Here is a 20,824-nt window from a genome sequence, read left to right as displayed (position 1 = left end):
CCGTGCTGTATCTGCCCTGGGAGTGTTTGATGGGACAATGTAGAGGGAGCTTTACTCTGTATCTAACCCGTGCTGTACCTACCCTGGGAGTGTTTGATGGGACAGTGTAGAGGGAGCTTTACTCTGTATCTAACCCGTGCTGTACCTGCCCTGGGAGTGTTTGATGGGACAATGTAGAGGGAGCTTTACTCTGTATCTAACCCCGTGCTGTACCTGTTTTGGGAGTGTTTGAAAGTGACATTTTCACTCACAGCAACGCTCCTCACCTGAAAGAAGAGAGAGGAACACATAACGTGTAAAATGTTCACTTTATTGAACCATGAAAGGAAAGAAACAAAGTGTGAGGTTGATGAAAAGATGAAAATGCTGAAATGTGGTGCATTTGGGAGCGGGTGGACTCTAGGACCCAGGCTGGTTGGAGGCAGCTGCCTGGGCCAATGGTGAGAGAGGGGCAGAGTTTGGTGTGGTGAGAAGGTTTGACACTGTCAGAGTGAGAGAGAGGGAGAGACTGAGAGACAGAGCTGTGGGAAACGTGCTCCGACAGACAGAGACAGAGAGAGGGAGAGGGAGAGACTGAGAGACGGAGACTGAGGGAAACGTGCTCCGACAGACAGAGACAGAGACAGAGAGAGGGAGAGGCGCAGGTGGTTCTCTGTAGACCACCAGGAGGAATTCCAGAGAGGCAACTTGGCCAGCACAGCGCACCGTGCCCACAGGCTCTCCCTCTGCGGATACCAGAGCGGGAGAGAGGCAGAGCCAGCATCGGAGTGTGGACATCGTGTCAGAGCAGCCCGGCACCCTGTGCACGCCAATTCCTGCACAGCACAGCAGGCATGAAGGAGCCCTGGGGGCTGTGAGGGAGCAGGGAGAGCCCGTGGTCTGCATGCCCATCGACCAGGATGTGCATCACGCGGCACAGAATGCAATGCCACTGTGAAGGGTGGTAACAGACTGTTCCCCCCCCCCCCACTCTCATCACCACCACCACCACCACCACCACTCCCTCCACCGCTAGCGTGCCCTCTGCCTCTTTCAGCTTGACTTCTTTAAACTCTGGCTTGGAATCTGTCAAGAAACAAAAGACAATTCGCTGCAAGTTTCAGGGCGAGGAAGCTGCTCATTGCTGCCGCTCTGGGAGGGTTGGACCAGACCGATCGCTGGAAGAGAAGCTGGGATTTCACACAACGCCCGCAGGAGCCTCTCTCGCCCCCAGCGCCCCAGGGGACCAGCTGATATAAGGAGGGACACGGCTGGGCGGTGGGGTGGTGGTGGTGGGGGAAGAGAGAGAAGGTGGAGGTGTTTCAACTGGCTCAAGGCTCGAGTGACTTGAGGATGAATCTGACCAACGCCACTGAGCCGGTCACCAACGGTACCCTCCGCGGGGCCCCCAGCTTCCCCACCATCCCCACCGTCATGTTTGTCTTTGGTGTGGTGGGCAACCTGACAGCCATTGTGGTGCTGTGCAAGTCGCGGCGGGAGCAGAAGGAGACCACCTTCTACACGCTGGTGTGCGGCCTGGCGGTGACCGACCTGCTGGGCACTTGCCTGGTCAGCCCCATCACCATCCTGACCTACGTGCGGGGCCAGTGGCCGGGCGACCGGGCGCTGTGCGAGTACGACTCCTTCGTGCTGCTCTTCTTCGGGACCTCGGGGGTCAGCATCATCTGCGCCATGTCCATCGAGCGCTACCTGGCCATCAACCACGCCTACTTCTACAGCCGCTACGTGGACAAGCGGCTGGCCGGCCTGACCCTCTTCACCATCTACCTGGCCAACACCCTCTTCTGCGCCCTGCCCAGCCTGGGTCTGGGCCACACGGTCAAGCAGTTCCCCGACACCTGGTGCTTCATCGACTGGCGCACGGGCGACCCCCGCCACGCCGCCTACTCCTACATGTACGCTGGCTTCAGCTCCTTCCTCATCCTGGTCACCGTCGTCTGCAACGTGCTGGTGTGCGGCGCCCTGATCCACATGCACCGACAGTTCATCCGCCGCACCTCGCTGGGCAACGACCCCCGGCTCCGCGAGCTGCGCCGGCGCCGCAGCTTCCGCCGGCTGGCAGCCGCCGAGATCCAGATGGTCATCCTGCTCATCGCCACCTCGGCCGTGGTCCTCATCTGCTCCATCCCCCTGGTGGTGAGTCCCGTTCCGCAGGCGTTCCTTCGCAAAGCGCGCGCGCGCAGCGAGAGAGAGAGAGAGAGAGAGACGGGCCGTTCGGCCCAAGCCCCGTCCGTGCCGGTGTTTGTCCCACCCATCTCCAGCTCACCCCGTCACCACGTCCTTCTATTCCAACGAGAGAGTGTTAGCCGTGGCTCAGTGGGCAGCACGCTCGCCTCCGGGTCAGGAGGTTGTGGGTTCGAGTCCCACTCCAGGGAATTGAACACAGAAATCTAGGCTGACACGCCCAGTGCAGTGCTGAGGGAGCGCCGCACTGTCGGAGGGGCAGTGCTGAGGGAGCGCCGCACTGTCGGAGGGGCAGTACTGAGGGAGTGCCGCACTGTCGGAGGGGCAGTACTGAGGGAGCGCCGCACTGTCGGAGGGGCAGTACTGAGGGAGTGTCGGAGGGTCAGTACTGAGGGAGTGTCGGAGGGTCAGTACTGAGGGAATGTCGGAGGGTCAGTACTGAGGGAGCGCTGCACTGTCAGAGGGGCAGTACTGAGGGAGTGTCGGAGGGTCAGTACTGAGGGAATGTCGGAGGGTCAGTACTGAGGGAGCGCCGCACTGTCGGAGGGGCAGTACTGTCGGAGGGGCAGTACTGAGGGAGCGCCGCACTGTCGGAGGGGCAGTGCTGAGGGAGTGTCGGAGGGTCAGTACTGAGGGAGTGTCGGAGGGTCAGTACTGAGGGAATGTCGGAGGGTCAGTACTGAGGGAGCGCTGCACTGTCGGAGGGGCAGTACTGAGGGAGTGTCGGAGGGTCAGTACTGAGGGAATGTCGGAGGGTCAGTACTGAGGGAGCGCTGCACTGTCGGAGGGGCAGTACTGAGGGAGTGCTGCACTGTCGGAGGGGCAGTACTGAGGGAGCGCTGCACTGTCGGAGGGGCAGGACGGAGGGAGCGCTGCACTGTCGGAGGGGCAGTACTGAGGGAGTGTCGGAGGGGCAGTACTGAGGGAGCGCTGCACTGTCGGAGGGGCAGTACTGAGGGAGCGCTGCACTGTCGGAGGGGCAGTACTGATGGAGCGCTGCACTGTCGGAGGGGCAGTACGGAGGGAGCGCTGCACTGTCGGAGGGGCAGTACTGAGGGAGTGTCAGAGGGGCAGTACGGAGGGAGCGCTGCACTGTCGGAGGGGCAGTACTGAGGGAGCGCTGCACTGTCGGAGGGGCAGTACTGAGGGCGCGCTGCACTGTCGGAGAGGCCGTCTTTCGGATGAGAAGCTCCTGTCTGCTCTCTCAGGTGGATGTAAAAGATCCCATGGCACTATTTCGAAGAAGAGCAGGGGAGTTCTCCCCGGTGTCCTGGCCAATCCATATCCTCAATCAACATCACAAAAACAGATTACCCGGTCATTATCACATTGCTGTGTGTGGGAGCTTGCTGTGCACAAATTGGCTGCCGCGTTTCCCACATTACAACAGTGACTACACTCCAAAAAGTACTTCCTTGACTGTAAAGCACTTTGAGACATCCGGTGGTCGTGAAAGGCACTATAGAAATGCAGGTCTTTCGTTCCTTTCTCCCTTGTGTGTTTATCCAGCTTCCCTTTAAATACATCGATGCTATTCGCCTCAACCCCTCCCTGTGGCAGCGAGTTCCACATTCTCATCGCTCTCTGTGCAAAGAAGTTTCTCCTGAATTCCCCATTGGATTTATTTGTGACTGCCGTATATTTCTGGCCCCGAGTTCTAGCCTCATTGCCACCTACGTTTCCTTACACGCCACGGTGTCAAATTTTGTTTCACCACACACCCGTGAAGAGCCTTGGGAACTGCGTTAAAGGCGCTAAGTACATACAATTTGTTTATTGTTGTCGACCCTATTAAACCCTTTCATAACCTTAAAGCGGCGTAGCCGTGGCTGGGAGTTTGAGCCTTGTGTCTGTGACATGCTCGGGGCTGAAGCATCTTCCCACCTTCCCCTTGTCCAGATTGAATGTTTTTTTTCTTGCGCCTTGAATGTTCCTTTAATAAAATAGCGGGCAAGGAATTTCAAGCAAGCTCCTGAGTGATGCCTCGCGGCAAAACATCAACCCCTTAGTGTTAGGAAAGATTGAATGATTTCGAATCTCTTTCCACACACATTCAATATTGGACTGGATCAGTAACGTGACCTCATGTCGATGACATAAAAAAATCTTACAGCACAGAAGGGGGGGGGCCTCTTTCAAAGAGCTCTCCAATTAATCCCCCTCCTCCTGCTCTTTCCCAGCCCAGCTCATCTTTCCACTTTGTAATATTTACCTAATTCCCTTTCAAAAGTTATTATTGAATCTGCTCCCACCGCCCTTTCAGGCAGCGCGTTCCAGATCCACAATAGCTCGCTGTGTAAAACAATTTCCTCCTCAGCTACCCCGCTGGATATCCGGCCAATTATCTTAAATGTAAAGCGATCTTGTTAGGAGTGTTTCGGAGGCTGTGTCGCCTCCTGTAGACTCAGAGCTAACAGCACAGGCTTTAAATCAAGAGCCAGACCTCCGAATGCATCAAGTGCAACGAGGTCGGGTCCCATCTGGACAGACAGCGTCCAGTTCTGGCCCCACAGCTCAGGAAGGGTCGATTGTCCCGAGGGAGAGCAGCTCACAGAGTCACCAGAATGATAGCCGGGGCTAAAAGGGTTAAATTATCAGGACAGTTCGCATAGATTCAGCTCGTAGTGCCTTGCGCAAAGAAGATCGAGAGGTGTTTGGAGGTGTTTAAAATGTTTATTTGCTCGGTTAGATGCAGAGAAACTTATTTCCTCTGGTGGGGAAAGTCCAGAACAAAGGGGGTGTAACCATAAAATGAGAGCCAGGCCATTCAGGGGTGATGTTAGGAAGCACTTCTTCACACAAAGGGCAGTGGGAGTCTGGAACTCTCTCCCCCAAAAAGCTGTTCAGGCTATGTATCAATTGAAAAATTTCAAGATTGAGGTGGGTAGATTTTTATTGGGTAAAGGGTATCAAGGGTTATGGAGCGAAGGCGGGTATATGGAGCTGAGGTACAGATCAGCCGTGATCTCATTGAATGGCGGGGCAGGCTCGAGGGGCTGAATGGGTCTCCTCCTGCTCCTGTGTAACAGGCTCGAGGGGCTGAATGGGTCTCCTCCTGCTCCTGTGTAACAGGCTCGAGGGGCTGAATGGGCCTCCTCCTGTTCCTGTGTAACAGGCTCGGGGGGCTGAATGGTCTCCTCCTGTTCCTGTGTAACAGGCTCGAGGGGCTGAATGGGCCTCCTCCTGTTCCTGTGTAACGGGCTCGAGGGGCTGAATGGGCCTGCTCCTGTTCCTGTGTAACAGGCTCGAGGGGCTGAATGACCTCCTGTTCCTGTGTAACAGGCTCGAGGGGCTGAATGGGCCTGCTCCTGTTCCTGTGTAACGGGCTCGAGGGGCTGAATGGGCCTGCTCCTGTTCCTGTGTAACAGGCTCGAGGGGCTGAATGACCTCCTGTTCCTGTGTAACAGGCTCGAGGGGCTGAATGGCCTCCTGTTCCTGTGTAACAGGCACGAGGGGCTGAATGACCTCCTGTTCCTGTGTAACAGGCTCCAGGGGCTGAATGGCCTCCTGTTCCTGTGTAACAGGCTCGAGGGGCTGAATGACCGATTCCTGTCCCTATGTTGCAGGATCTGCCTGCCAGGGTCCGCATCAGATCAGATTCTGCCTTCCCCGGCTCATGGCAGAGTAACCCAGCTCAGAGCACCACAGTGTACAGGTTCTCACCCGCCTGTGCTGTGTGACACAGACACTGGGAACGGTGGGGCAGGGTCCCACGGACATTCGTACACTCTCAATCCGGCCTGGTGGCACCGTGGTTATGTCAGTGGACCAGTAATTTAGAGTCCTCGGCTACTGATCCAGAGACGCGGGTTGAAATCCCGCTGTGGCAACTGGGGAATTTAAATTCAGTTCATTAAATAAATCTGGTATAAAAAGCTAGTGTCAGGAATGGTGACCATGACACTGCCGGATTGTTGTGAAAACCCATCTGGTTCACTAATGTCCTTCAGGGAAGGAAAGCTGTCGCCCTTACCCGGGTCTGGCCGATATGTGATGCTTAACTGCATTCTGAAATGGCCCAGTGAGCCACTCAGTTGTATGAGGCAGCTCACCACCACCTTCTCGAGGACAATTCGGGATGGGCAATAAATGCCGGCCTACTGGCAACGCCCGTCAACGAATATATTTTGTTTTAATCCTTCCGCGGAGCGCTCGCGGCAGGAGCAGGGGTCACAGTCCAGTCTGCCCGTCTCCTTGTCAGTTGTCCAATGTCTTTCGGATGAGATTTTAAACCGAGGCCCCAGTTTTCCTTCTCAGGTGGATGTAAAAGATCCCGTGGCTACTATTTCGAAGAAGAGCAGGGGGGAGTTCTCCCCGGTGTCCTGGGGCCAATATTTATCCCTCAATCAACATCACTAAAAACAAACAGCTGATCCAGTCATCATCACGTTGCTGTTTGTGGGAGCTTGCTGTGCGCAAAATGTCTGCCGCGTTTCCCACATTACAACCGTGGCTGCACTCCACAAAGTACTTCATTGGCTGTAAAGCGCTTTGAGGCGTGCGGCGGTTGTGAAAGGCGCTATATAAATGCAAGTCTTTCTTGCTTCATGTTTTGGGTGTGATCTGCTGCGCACGTTGGCAAACACTGCCCTCATGGGAAGGCCCCAGTGCCCATCGATTGGCCCCACCACCCACCCCTGCCCAGTCACTCGGTTCCAATAACTAAGGATTGCTGTGGTTAAGCTGTGGGTACGGGAGACAGCACCATCACTCAGTGATCGGAACTGCACTCTGCTCCGGAGGAGTGGTTGTGACGAGGTGTTTTGGCATTTTATAAATGCTGCTGACTGGCAACTCTCCAGTTCCGAAAGATCCTGTCTGGTCTCGTCCAGTTCCAAGTCTGTTCTCAGCTTGTTGCAGAGATGAGCAGCAATTTCTGAATGTTTCAGAGCAACATCCTAGTCAGCGAAATAATCTCGAAGCCTTAACCAAACTCTCCTTATTCAATGGGAGTGTTTCCCTATCTTAATCTCTCTAATACTTCCCTACATCTCTTCAAAATACATAGCCCCCAGTCTCACTCTACATTGTATATAAACCCCCCTCCCCCCGCAGTCTCACTCTACACTGTACATAACCCCCAGTCTCACTCTACACTGTACATAACCCCCAGTCTCACTCTACACTGTACATAACCCCCAGTCTCACTCTACACTGCACATAACCTCCCCCCCCAGTCTCACTCTACACTGTACATACCCCCCAGTCTCACTCTACACTGTACATACCCCCCCAGTCTCACTCTACACTGTACATACCCCCCCCCAGTCTCACTCTACACCGTACATACCACCCCAGTCTCACTCTACACTGTACATACCCCCCCAGTCTCACTCTACACCGTACATACCCCCTCAGTCTCACTCTACACTGTACATACCCCCCCAGTCTCACTCTACACCGTACATACCCCCTCAGTCTCACTCTACACTGTACATACCCCCCCAGTCTCACTCTACACTGTACATATCCCCCCAGTCTCACTCTACACTGTACATACCCCCTCAGTCTCACTCTACACTGTACATACCCCCCCAGTCTCACTCTACACTGTACATACCCCCCAGTCTCACTCTACACCGTACATACCCCCCCAGTCTCACTCTACACTGTACATACCCCCCCAGTCTCACTCTACACTGTACATACCCCCCAGTCTCACTCTACACTGTACATACCCCCCCAGTCTCACTCTACACTGTACATACCACCCAGTCTCACTCTACACTGTACATACCCCCCAGTCTCACTCTACACTGTACATACCCCCCCAGTCTCACTCTACACCGTACATACCCCCCCCAGTCTCACTCTACACTGTACATACCCCCCCAGTCTCACTCTACACCGTACATACCCCCTCAGTCTCACTCTACACTGTACATACCCCCCCAGTCTCACTCTACACTGTACAGACCCCCCCAGTCTCACTCTACACTGTACATACCCCCCAGTCTCACTTTACACTGCACATATCCTCCCAGTCTCACTCTACACTGTACATACCACCCAGTCTCACTCTACACTGTACATACCCCCCAGTCTCACTCTACACTGTACATACCCCCCCCCAGTCTCACTCTACACTGTACATACCCCCCCAGTCTCACTCTACACTGTACATAACCCCCCCCCAGTCTCACTCTACACTGTACATACCCCCCCAGTCTCACTCTACACCGTACATACCCCCACAGTCTCACTCTACACTGTACATAACCACCCCCCCCAGTCTCACTCTACATTGTACATACCCCCCCAGTCTCACTCTACACTGTACATCCCCCCCCAGTCTCACTCTACACTGTACATATCCCCCCAGTCTCACTCTACACTGTACATACCCCCCCAGTCTCACTCTACACTGTACATACCCCCCCAGTCTCACTCTACACTGTACATACCACCCAGTCTCACTCTACACTGTACATCCCCCCCCAGTCTCACTCTACACTGTACATATCCCCCCAGTCTCACTCTACACTGTACATACCCCCCAGTCTCACTCTGCACTGTACATACCCCCCCAGTCTCACTCTACACTGTACATACCCTCCAGTCTCACTCTGCACTGTACATACCCCCCCAGTCTCCCTCCCTTACTCAGTGTGGAGTGATGGACTGTAGTCGCACGCTGGTTAACATTTATTGAAAGGAACTCACTCGATATTAACCCATGTGTCTGTGCACACTCTGTGAAGGCCAGGTTCTGTCTGTGTGTTTTTTATTTATCCGTTCCTGCAATCTGTGCGTCGCTGGTAAGTCCGGCATTTATCGCCCATCCCTAATTGCCCTCAGTGTCGAGCTGCTGTATGGAAGGTTTTTGCTGAAGATGACACTGCCCTGAGGAACTCCTGCAGCGATGTCCTGGGGCTGTGATGATTGACCTCCAACCACCACAACCATCTTCCTTTGTGCTGGGTATGACTCCAGCCAGTGGAGAGTTTTCCCAGATTCCCATTGACCAGTTTTACTAGGGCTCCTTGATGCCATTCTCGGTCAAGTGCTGCCTTGATGTCGAGGGCAGTCACTCTCACCTCACCTCTGGAATTCAGCTCTTTTGTCCATGTTTGGACCAAGGCTGTAATGAGGCCTGGAGCCGAGTGGTCCGGCTGGAACCCAAACTGAGCATCGGTGAGCAGGTTATTGGTGAGTAAGTGTCACTGATAGCACTGTCGCCGATACCTTCCATCACTTTGCTGATGATTGAGAGTAGACTGATGGGGCGGTAATTGGCCGGATTGGATTTGTCCTGCTTTTTGTGGATGTCTGGGCAGTTTTCCACTTTGTTTTGTTGTATCCAGTGCGCTCTTGATACGTGGAGTGAATCGAATTGGCTGAAGACTGGTTTCTGTGATGGTGGGGACCTCAGGAGGAGGCTGAGATGGATCAGCCACTCGGCACTTCTGGCTGAAGATGGTTGCAAACGCTTCAGCCTTGTCTTTTGCACTCACGTGCTGGGCTCCGGAATCATTGAGGATGGGGATATTCATGGGGCCGCCTCCTCCCGTTAGTAGTTTAATGGTCCACCACCATTCACGACTAGATGTGGCAGGACTGCAGAGCATCATAGAAATTTACAACACGGAAGGAGGCCATTTTGGCCCATCGTGTCCACGTCCAGCCGAATCCCACTTTCCAGCTCTAGGTCCGTAGCTCTGTAGTTTACAGCACTTCAGGTGCACATCCAAGTACTTTTTAAATGTGGTGAGGGTTTCTGCCTCTACCACCCTTTCAGGCAGTGAGTTCCAGACCCCCACCACCCTCTGCGTGAAGAAATCTTTCATCTCCCTCTAATCCTTCCACCAACCACGTTAAATCTATGTCCCCTGGTTATTGACCCCTCTGCTAAGGGAAACAGGTCCTTCCTATCCACTCTATCTTGGCCGCTCATCATTTTATACACCTCAATTAAATCTCCCCTCAGCCTCCTCTGTTCCAAAGAAAACAACCCCAGCCTATCCAATCTGTTCTCACAGCTAATTCTCCAGTCCTGGCAACATCTTCGTAAATCTTCTCTGCAACATCTTCAGTGCAATCACATCCTTCCTGTAGTATGGTGACCAGAACTGCACGCAGTACTCCAGCTGTGGCCTAACCAGTGTTTTATACAGTTCAAGTATAACCTCCCTGCTCTTGTATTCTGTGCCTCGGCTAATAAAGGCAAGCATTCCGTATACCTTTTTAACCACCTCATCTACCTGTCCTGCTACCTTTAAGGATCAGTGGACCTGCACTCCAAGATCCCTCTGCTCCTCTACATCGCTCAGTATCCTCCCATTTAATGTGTATTCCGTTGCCTTGTTGCCCCTCCCCAAATGCATTAGCTCACACTTCTTCAGATTGAATTCTATTTGCTACTGACCAGTCCATCGATATCTTCCTGCAGTCTAAAGCTTTCCTCCTCACTGTCAACCACACGGCCAATTTTTGTATCATCTGCAAATTTCTTTATCATAACCCCTACGTTTAAGTCTAAATCATTAATATATACTACAAACAGCAAGGGACCGAGTACTGAGGAACCCCACTGGAAAAACTCCAGTTGCAAAAACTCCCCTCAACCATTACCCTTTGTTTCCTGCCACTGAGCCAATTTTGGATCCAATTTGCCATTCTCCCTTGGATCCCATGGGCTTTTACTTTTTTGATCAGCCTACCATGTGGGACCTTGTCAAAAGCCTTGTTAAAATCCATATAAACTACATCAAAGACACTGCCCTCATCAACCCTCCTTGTTACCTCTTCAAAGAACTCAATCAAGTTAGTCAGACACGACCTTCCTTTAACAAATCCATGATGGTTGTCTTTGATTAATCTATGTCTTTTTAAATTTAGGTTTATACTGTCCCTCAGAATTGATTCCAGTAATTTTCCCACCAGAGGTTAAACTAATTGGCCTGTAATTGCTTGGTTTATCCCTTCCTCCCTTTTTAAACAATGGTACAACATTAGCAATTCTCTAATCCTCTGGCACAACTCCTGTAGCCAGGGAGAAATGGACAATGATGGTCAGAACCTCTGCAATTTCCTCCCTTGCTTCTTTTAATCGCCTCGGAAAAATTTCATCCGGTCCTGATGATTTATCGACTTTCAAGGATGCTAAACCCCTTAATACTTCCTCTTGTTTATCCCGTCCAATATTTCACTATCTTTCTCCTGAACTTCAATGTCAGCATCGTCCCCATCTTTTGTGAAGACAGCCGCAAAGAATTCATTAAGTTCCTTGTCCATACAAAAATCACCATTTTGGTCCCTAACAGGCCCTATTCTTTCCTTAGTTATCCTCTTGCTTTTTATGTAATTGTAAAACATCTTTGGGTTTTCTTTGATTCTACTTGCCAGTATTTTTTCATGGCCTCTTTTTGCTTTCCTAATTTCCTTCTTAATTTCGCCCCTGCATTTTCTATACTCTTCTAGGCTTTCTGCAGTATTGAGCTCACGATATCTGATATAGCCTTCAATTTTTTGCCTTGCCTTACCCTGTATGCATCTTATCATCCTCATCGTCAGGGCTTTGATCTGATCCGTTGATTGTGGGATCGCTTAGCTCTGTCTATACCATGCTGCTTCCGCTGCTTAGCATGTATGTAGTCCTGTGTTGCAGCTTCCCCAGGTTGGCACCTCATTTTTAGGTACACCTGGTGCTGCTCCTGGCATGCTCTTCTACACTCCTCATTGAACCAGGGTTGGTCCGCTGGCTCGATGGTAATGGTACAGTGAGGGATATGCCGGGCCATGAGGTTGCAGATTGTGGTGGAGTACAATTCTGCTGCTGCTGATGGCCCACAGCGCCTCAGGGATGCCCAACATTATCAAACAAAAACTGGGCCACATTAAGAGATATTAGAACAGGTGAGGTCAGTTTTAAGGAGCGCCTTAAAAAAGGAGAGAGAGGCGGAGAGGTTTAGGGAGGGAATTCCAGAGCTTGGGGCCTTAGCAACAGAAGGTACGGCCACCGATGGTGGAGCGATTATAATTAGGGATGCTCAAGATGCCAGAATTAGAGGAGTGCAGATATCTCGAAAGGGGAGGGGGGAGGAGGTTGCGGAGATAGGGAGGGGCGAGGCCATGGAGGGATTTGAAAACGAGGTTGAGAATTTTAAATTCGAGGCGTTGCCGGACAAGGACATGGGGTGATGGGTGAGCGGGACTTGGTGCGAGTTAGGACATGGGGCAGCGAGCACAGGGGGTGATGGGTGAGCGGGACTGGGTGCGAGTTAGGACATGGGGCAGCGAGCACAGTGGGTGATGGGTGAGCGGGACTTGGTGCGAGTTAGAACACGGTTCAGTGAGCACAGGGGGTGATGGGTGAGCGGGACTTGGTGCGGGTTAGGACACGGGTCAGTGAGCACAGGTGGGTGATGGGTGAGCGGGACTTGGTGCAAGTTAGAACACGGTTCAGTGAGCACAGGGGGTGATGGGTGAGCGGGACTTGGTGCGGGTAAGGACACGGGTCAGTGAGCACAGGGGGTGATGGGTGAACGGGACTTGGTGCGAGTTAGGACACGGGGCAGTGAGCACAGGGGTGATGGGTGAGCGGGACTTGGTGCGGGTTAGGACACGGGTCAGTGAGCACAGGGGGTGATGGGTGAGCGGGACTTGGTGCGAGTTAGGACACGGGGCAGTGAGCACAGGGGGTGATGGGTGAGCGGGACTTGGTGCGAGTTAGGACACGGGGCAGTGAGCACAGGGGGTGATGGGTGAGCGGGACTTGGTGCGAGTTAGGACACGGGGCAGTGAGCACAGGGGGTGATGGGTGAGCGGGACTTGGTGCGAGTTAGGACACGGGGCAGCTGAGTTTTGGATGAGTTGAAGTCTATGGAAGGTGGAAGGTGGGAGCTTTACATTAGCCTATCTGGATGTGTCAAAGGCGTGGATGAGGGTTTCAGCAGCGGATGAGCTGAGGAGCTGAGGCAGGGGCGGAGACGGACGATGTTACGGAGGTGGGAGAAGGCGGTCTTTGTGCTGGAGTGGACCTGGGGTCAGGAGCTCAGTTAAGGGTCGAATCAGTGAGGTTGAACCTCAGACAGTAGACAAGGAGGGGGATGGAAGCGGTGGTGAGGGATCAGAGTTTGTGGCGGGGACTGAAACAATGGTCTTCAACTGGTGGAAGTTTCTGCTCAGCCAAAACTGGGTGTTGCTCTCCACAATGACTGTGTGGTGGTCACTGCTACCAATGCTGTCATGGACAGATTCATCTGCGACAGTCAGATGGGTGAGCACGAGGTCAAGTAGGTTTTTCTCTTGTGTTGGTTCTCTCACCACCTGCCGCAGGCCCAGTCTGGCAGCTATGTCCTTCACAAACATATAGCAACAGGAGGAGGTCACCCAGCCTCTCGAGTCCGCTCCACCATTCAATTAGATCATGGCTGCTCTGTACCTCAGCTCCTTGTACCTGTCTTTGCTCCATATCCCTTGATTACATAGGATTACAGAGGATATACGGCACAGGAACAGGCCATACGGCCCAACCAGTCCATGCCGGAGTCCACTCGAGCCTCCTCCCGTCTTTCCTCATCTAACTCTATCACCATAACCCTCTGTTCCCTTCTCCCTCATACGCTGGTCTGGCCTCCCCTTAAATACATCGATACTATTCGCTTCAACCACTCCCTGTGGCAGTGAGTTCCACATTCTCACCACTCTCTGGGTAAAGAAGTTTCTTCTGAATTCCCTGTTGGATTTCTCGGTGACGATCTTGTATTGATGGCCTCTAGTTATGCTCTTCCCCACAAGTGGGAACACTCTCTCTGTATCCACTCGATCATTGATCATTTCATCATTTTCAAGACCTCAATTAGGTCACCCCACAGCCTAAAGAGACCCAGCCTGTTCATCCTTTCCTGATATGCATACCCTCGCACTTCGGTATCATCCTTGTAAATCTTCTCTGCACCCTCTCCAGTGCCTCTGTATCCTTTTTATAATGTGCCAACCAGGACTGTTCACAGTACTCCAAGTGTGGTCTAACCAGGGTTCAATACCCTTACCCAACAAAAATCCATCGCTCACAGACTTGAAAGCTGCAACTGGCCTGAGCACCCACAGCCTTTTGTGGGAGAGAGTTCCAGATTTCCACCACCCTTTGTGTGAAGAAGTGCTTCTAATTTTGAGGTTATGCCCCCTCGTTCTGTGTGCCCCTCACCACCAATCGTTTCTCTCTCTTCCCCCCCCGCCCCCAACCATCGAAACTTTAATCATCGCTGCTCTCCCTTCCTTTAACAGCAGGTTTTCACCACCCAGGGCTTAACGTCACTTTGAGGTGTGGGCAGGCCCTGTCACCGTGGTCCTCGGGTCCCATACACGAAGGCACCAGCACCCCCTCTCCTTCACACCAGCCATTTGGCCACGGACGGTGGGTTAATGTCGCCACCCAGTGGCTGGAGCCTGGTACTGATCAGACCCACACAACGCACAATCAGACTTGGATTTCTCCAGCGCCTGTCACGACCACTATACGTCTCAAAGCGCTTTGCAGCCAATGAAGTACTTCTTGAGTGCAGTCACTGTTGTAATGTGGGAAACGCGGCAGCCAATTTGCGCACAGCAAGCTCCCACAGTCAGCAATGCGATAATGACCCAGATCATCTGTTTCAGTTGATTGAGGGATAAATATTGGCCACACCGGGGAGAACTCCCCTGCTCTTCTTCGAAATAGTGCCAGAGGATCTTTTACATCCACCTGAGGACAGACATGCTCCCTTTCTGTTGGTTTAACATTTCATCCAAAAGTTGGCCCCTCCGACAGTGCGGTGTCCCTCAGTACTGCCCCTCCGATAGTGCTGCACTCCCTCAGTACTGCCCCTCCGACAGTGCTGCGCTCCCTCAGTACTGCCCCACCGACAGTGCAGCACTCCCTCAGTACTGCCCCTCCGACAGTGCAGCACTCCCTCAGTACTGCCCCTCCGACAGTGCAGCACTCCCTCAGTACTGCCCCTCCGACAGTGCGGTTCTCCCTCAGTACTGCCCCGCCGACAGTGCGGCTCTCCCTCAGTACTGCCCCTCCGACAGTGCAGTTCTCCCTCAGTACTGCCCCTCTGACAGTGCAGCACTCCCTCAGTACTGCACCTCCGACAGTGCAGCACTCCCTCAGTACTGCCCCTCCGACAGTGCGGCTCTCCCTCAGTACTGCCCCTCCGACAGTGCAGTTCTCCCTCAGTACTGCCCCTCCGACAGTGCAGTTCTCCCTCAGTACTCCCCTCCGACAGTGCAGCGCTCCCTCAGTACTGCCTCTCCGACAGTGCGGCGCTCCCTCAGTACTGCCCCTCTGACAGTGCGGTTCTCCCTCAGTACTGCGCCTCCGACAGTGCAGCTCTCCCTCAGTACTGCCCCTCCGACAGTGCAGCTCTCCCTCAGTACTGCTCCTTCAACAGTGCGGTGCCCCCTCAGTACTGCCCCTCCGACAGTGCGGTGCTCCCTCAGTACTGCCCCTCCGACAGTGCAGCTCTCCCTCAGTACTGCCCCTCCGACAGTGCAGCTCTCCCTCAGTACTGCCCCTCCGACAGTGCAGCTCTCCCTCAGTACTGCCCCTCCGATAGTGCAGCACTCCCTCAGTACTGCCCCTCCGACAGTGCGGTGTCCCTCAGTACTGCCCCTCCGATAGTGCGGCGCTCCCTCAGTACTGCACTGGGAGTGTCAGCCTAGATTTATGTGCTCAAGTCCCTGGAGTGGGACTTTAACCCCAACCTCCTGACTCAGAGGCGAGGGTGTTGCCCACTGAGCCACGGCTGACACTGACAGAAGCGGGTATGCACTGTCCCTCCCCTCGTCCCTTGAGCAGTCTCTGTGATGCCTTTCCTGACATGCTCCATTTCTCTCTCTTTAGGTGCGGGTCTTCATTAACCAGCTGTACCGGCCGGAGGTGGTAACAGACAATAGTTCAAACCCTGACCTCATGGCCATTCGAATAGCTTCGGTCAACCCCATCCTGGACCCCTGGATCTACATCCTGCTGCGCAAGGCCGTGCTGACCAAACTGGTGGAGAAGGTCAAGTGCCTGTTCTGTAAACTGGGGGGCCGACCCTCCCACTCCAGCAACAGCTTCCAGCAACTGGGTCCACGACGCCCATCCGCCATCTCCAGCCAGTCTCCCTCCTTCATCTCCAAGGAGCTGGCGGACGGCAACACCTCGCAAACTCTGCTCTGCAACCACGAGCTAACCGAGATGCTGCCAGGGTCTCTGTCTCTCGGGGCACGCACAAAGCAGAGCCACCTGCAGCCCCAGCACTACCTCCACCAGGAGAGTGGGCCCCCGCTGGCCCAGGACTCAGCCCTGGCCAAGGCACAAGTGGTCAGCACCAGTACGGACAGCTCGCTGCGGGTCACCTTCACCAACGAGCCGACCGGCCTGCCGGAGAAATGTATATAAACCTCTGGGAGCAGTGTGGACGGAGCTGTGCCTTACCCAGGGGAGGGGTGTGGACGGAGCTGTGCCTTACCCAGGGGAGGGGTGTGGACGGAGCTGTGCCTTACCCAGGGGAGGGGTGTGGACGGAGCTGTGCCTTACCCAGGGCAGCATGCAGAAGCCAAGTGCGGGCAGCAGAAAGAGCGTGGGGCAAACCTGTCCCACCCACCCTCTCCTTCAATGACTGTCTGTTCCACCTGTGGTTCTGTGGTTCCCATATTGGACTGTTCAGCCACCTAAGGACTCATTATAAGATTGAGGGACTGCCTATGATGATGATGAACAAGGGGAGGGGGTGAGGACTGACCTGTGTGTTACCCAGGGGAGAGGTGTGGATGGAGCTGTGTGTTACCCAGGGGAGTGGTGTGGACAGAGGTGTGTCACCCAGGGGAGGGGTGAGGACTGACCTGTGTGTTACCCAGGGGAGGGGGTGAGGACTGACCTGTGTGTTACCCAGAGGAGAGATGTGGAGGGAGCTGTGTGTCACCCAGGGGAGGGGGTGAGGACTGACCTGTGTGTTACCCAGGGGAGGGGGTGAGGACTGACCTGTGTGTTACCCAGGGGAGGGGGTGAGGACTGACCTGTGTGTTACCCAGGGGAGGGGTGTGGAGGGGGCTGTGTGTTACCCAGGGGAGGGGTGTGGACAGAGGTGTGTCACCCAGGGGAGGGGTGTGGACAGAAGTGTGTCACCCAGGGGAGGGGTGAGGACTGACCTGTGTGTTACCCAGGGGAGGGGTGTGGACGGAGCTGTGTATTACCCAGGGGAGGGGGTGAGGATTGACCTGTGTGTTACCCAGGGGAGGGGTGTGGACGGAGCTGTGTATTACCCAGGGGAGGGGGTGAGGATTGACCTGTGTGTTACCAAGGGGAGAGGTGTGGAGGGAGCTGTGTGTTACCCAGGGGAGGGGTGTGGACAGAGGTGTGTCACCCAGGGGAGGGGTGAGGACTGACCTGTGTGTTACCCAGGGGAGGGGTGTGGAGGAAGCTGTGTGTTACCCAGGGGAGATTACTTAAGAAGGGTTGGAGAGGGGAAATCGGGTATCTACAGGCCTGTCAGTTTAACGTTAGTTGTGGGGAAGCTACGAGAATCTGTCATTAAGGATAGATCCACAACACATGAGAAACATGAGCTGATCTGCTCGGTTGTGTTAACGGCAAGTCCGACTAATCTAGTGGAATTCAGTGAGATCATGAGTAAAGCAGACAAAGGTGTGCCTATGGATGTTATCTATATGGACTTTCAGAAGGCATTTGATAAGGTTCCACGCAGATTATTGGCAAAAGTGAGCACACACGCAATTGGTGGTGTCCTTTTGACTTGGCACGGAAATTGTTTCGGAGATGGGAGAGGGAGGGAGGGGCTAAAGGGTGTGTACTCTGATTGGCAGCCAGAGATCTGTCCTGGGGCCTCAATGTAGCACAACATTTCTTCGTGACTTGGTCAGGGTATCGAGGGATTTGCAGCAAAGGTGGGTAAATAGATTTAAGATACAGATCAGCCATGATCTATTCAAATGACGGAACAGGCTCGAGGGGGCTGTGTGTTACCCAGGGGAGGGGTGTGGAGGGGGCTGTGTGTTACCCAGGGGAGGGGTGTGGATGGAGCTGTGTGTTACCCAGGGGAGGGGTGTGGAGGGGCTGTGTGTTACCCAGGGGAGGGGTGTGGAGGGGCTGTGTGTTACCCAGGGGAGGGGTGTGGAGGGGGCTGTGTGTTACCCAGGGGAGGGGTGTGGAGGGGGCTGTGTGTTACCCAGGGGAGGGGTGTGGATGGAGCTGTGTGTTACCCAGGGGAGGGGTGTGGAGGGGCTGTGTGTTACCCAGGGGAGGGGTGTGGAGGGGGCTGTGTGTTACCCAGGGGAGGGGTGTGGAGGGGGCTGTGTGTTACCCAGGGGAACAGTGTGGCGGGGGCTGTGTGTTACCCAGGGGAGGGGTGTGGAGGGGGCTGTGTGTTACCCAGGGCAACAGTGTGGAGGGGGCTGTGTGTTACCCAGGGGAACAGTGTGGAGGGGGCTGTGTGTTACCCAGGGGAACAGTGTGGAGGGGGCTGTGTGTTACCCAGGGGAGGGGTGTGGAGGGGGCTGTGTGTTACCCAGGGCAACAGTGTGGAGGGGGCTGTGTGTTACCCAGGGGAACAGTGTGGAGGGGGCTGTGTGTTACCCAGGGGAGGGGTGTGGAGGGGGCTGTGTATTACCCAGGGAAGGGGTGTGGAGGGAGCTGTGTGTTACCCAGGGGAGGGGTGTGGAGGGGGCTGTGTGTTACCCAGGGCAACAGTGTGGAGGGGGATGTGTGTTACCCAGGGGAACAGTGTGGAGGGGGCTGTGTGTTACCCAGGGAAGGGGTGTGGATGGAGCTGTGTGTTACCCAGGGGAGGGGTGTGGAGGGGGCTGTGTGTTACCCAGGGCAACAGTGTGGAGGGGGCTGTGTGTTACCCAGGGGAACAGTGTGGAGGGGGCTGTATGTTACCCAGGGGAGGGGTGTGGAGGGGGCTGTGTGTTACCCAGGGCAACAGTGTGGAGGGGGCTGTGTGTTACCCAGGGGAGGGGTGTGGAGGGGGCTGTGTATTACCCAGGGAAGGGGTGTGGATGGAGCTGTGTGTTACCCAGGGGAACAGTGTGGAGGGGGCTGTGTGTTACCCAGGGGAGGGGTGTGGAGGGGGCTGTGTGTTACCCAGGGCAACAGTGTGGAGGGGGCTGTGTGTTACCCAGGGCAACAGTGTGGAGGGGGCTGTGTGTTACCCAGGGGAGGGGTGTGGAGGGGGCTGTGTGTTACCCAGGGGAGGGGTGTGGAGGGGGCTGTGTGTTACCCAGGGGAACAGTGTGGAGGGGGCTGTGTGTTACCCAGGGCAACAGTGTGGAGGGGGCTGTGTGTTACCCAGGGGAACAGTGTGGAGGGAGCTGTGTGTTACCCAGGGGAGGGGTGTGGAGGGGGCTGTGTGTTACCCAGGGGAGGAGTGTGGAGGGAGCTGTGTGTTACCCAGGGGAGGGGTGTGGAGGGGGCTGTGTGTTACCCAGGGGAACAGTGTGGAGGGAGCTGTGTGTTACCCAGGGGAGGGGTGTGGAGGGGGCTGTGTGTTACCCAGGGGAGGAGTGTGGAGGGAGCTGTGTGTTACCCAGGGGAGGGGTGTGGAGGGGGCTGTGTGTTACCCAGGGGAACAGTGTGGAGGGAGCTGTGTGTTACCCAGGGGAGGGGTGTGGAGGGAGCTGTGTGTTACCCAGGGGAACAGTGTGGAGGGGGCTGTGTGTTACCCAGGGGAGGGGTGTGGAGGGGGCTGTGTGTTACCCAGGGGAGGAGTGTGGAGGGAGCTGTGTGTTACCCAGGGGAGGGGTGTGGAGGGGGCTGTGTGTTAACCAGGGGAGGGGTGTGGATGGAGCTGTGTGTTACCCAGGGGAACAGTGTGGAGGGGGCTGTGTGTTACCCAGGGGAGGGGTGTGGAGGGGGCTGTGTGTTACCCAGGGCAACAGTGTGGAGGGGGCTGTGTGTTACCCAGGGGAGGGGTGTGGATGGAGCTGTGTGTTACCCAGGGGAACAGTGTGGAGGCGGCTGTGTGTTACCCAGGGGAGGGGTGTGGAGGGGGCTGTGTGTTACCCAGGGGAACAGTGTGGAGGGGGCTGTGTGTTACCCAGGGGAACAGTGTGGAGGGGGCTGTGTGTTACCCAGGGGAACAGTGTGGAGGGGGCTGTGTGTTACCCAGGGGAACAGTGTGGAGGGGGCTGTGTGTTACCCAGGGGAGGGGTGTGGATTGAGCTTTGGGAACGGTCCCCAGCAGTGGGGGGGGGAGGGGAGGAGAAGGGACCATGAGCACGTAGCTCCCACCCTTCTTTCACTGCCGGATTTCTTGGCCCCTGGGAAACCCACGAGGGGATTTTTAACTGGGATCCCAATCGCACTGCGGAAGCCAGAGTAAATATGTTGACGGAGTGTCCCGTGCAGGAGACTCAGACATCACGAAACCCCGCCACTGTAAACACTGCTCAGGGCGGTGTGTATGTGCGCAGTGTGTTGCGGACACAACGCCATATTGAAGTCTTTAATCACCCCCACCCCACGAGGTGTTAATATCGAGGCCCCACGTGTTACCCACAGGATCTGTGTGGACTGATCAGTGAGTTCGATGTGTCTGTGCTGTGTTCGACACCGGGCCCAGTCCTGTAAATATTGTGCTCCCGGGTTATTATCAATAAGACGTTTGTTCCATTCTTCTCCGTGAGAAGGTGTCAGTGTAACCCGTGATGT

At 54.9% G+C, this 20,824-nt stretch overlaps 1 protein-coding gene across 1 annotated transcript; it reads left to right on the top strand.

Moving 5' to 3' along the window:
- Positions 1-506: 506 nt before the first annotated feature.
- Positions 507-17,016, top strand: LOC139262081 (prostaglandin E2 receptor EP4 subtype-like). The gene is made up of 2 exons (XM_070877238.1): positions 507-2,136; positions 16,013-17,016. The coding sequence occupies exons 1-2, from the start codon at positions 1,333-1,335 to the stop codon at positions 16,553-16,555; spliced, it is 1,347 nt and encodes a 448-aa protein (XP_070733339.1). The 5' UTR covers positions 507-1,332; the 3' UTR covers positions 16,556-17,016.
- Positions 17,017-20,824: the final 3,808 nt, after the last annotated feature.

Source organism: Pristiophorus japonicus, chromosome 1 (assembly GCF_044704955.1).
Source record: "Pristiophorus japonicus isolate sPriJap1 chromosome 1, sPriJap1.hap1, whole genome shotgun sequence".
NCBI classification, from domain to species: domain Eukaryota; kingdom Metazoa; phylum Chordata; class Chondrichthyes; family Pristiophoridae; genus Pristiophorus; species Pristiophorus japonicus.
Note: the sequence above shows the minus strand (reverse complement) of the source record. Positions and strands in the feature narration are given on the sequence as shown.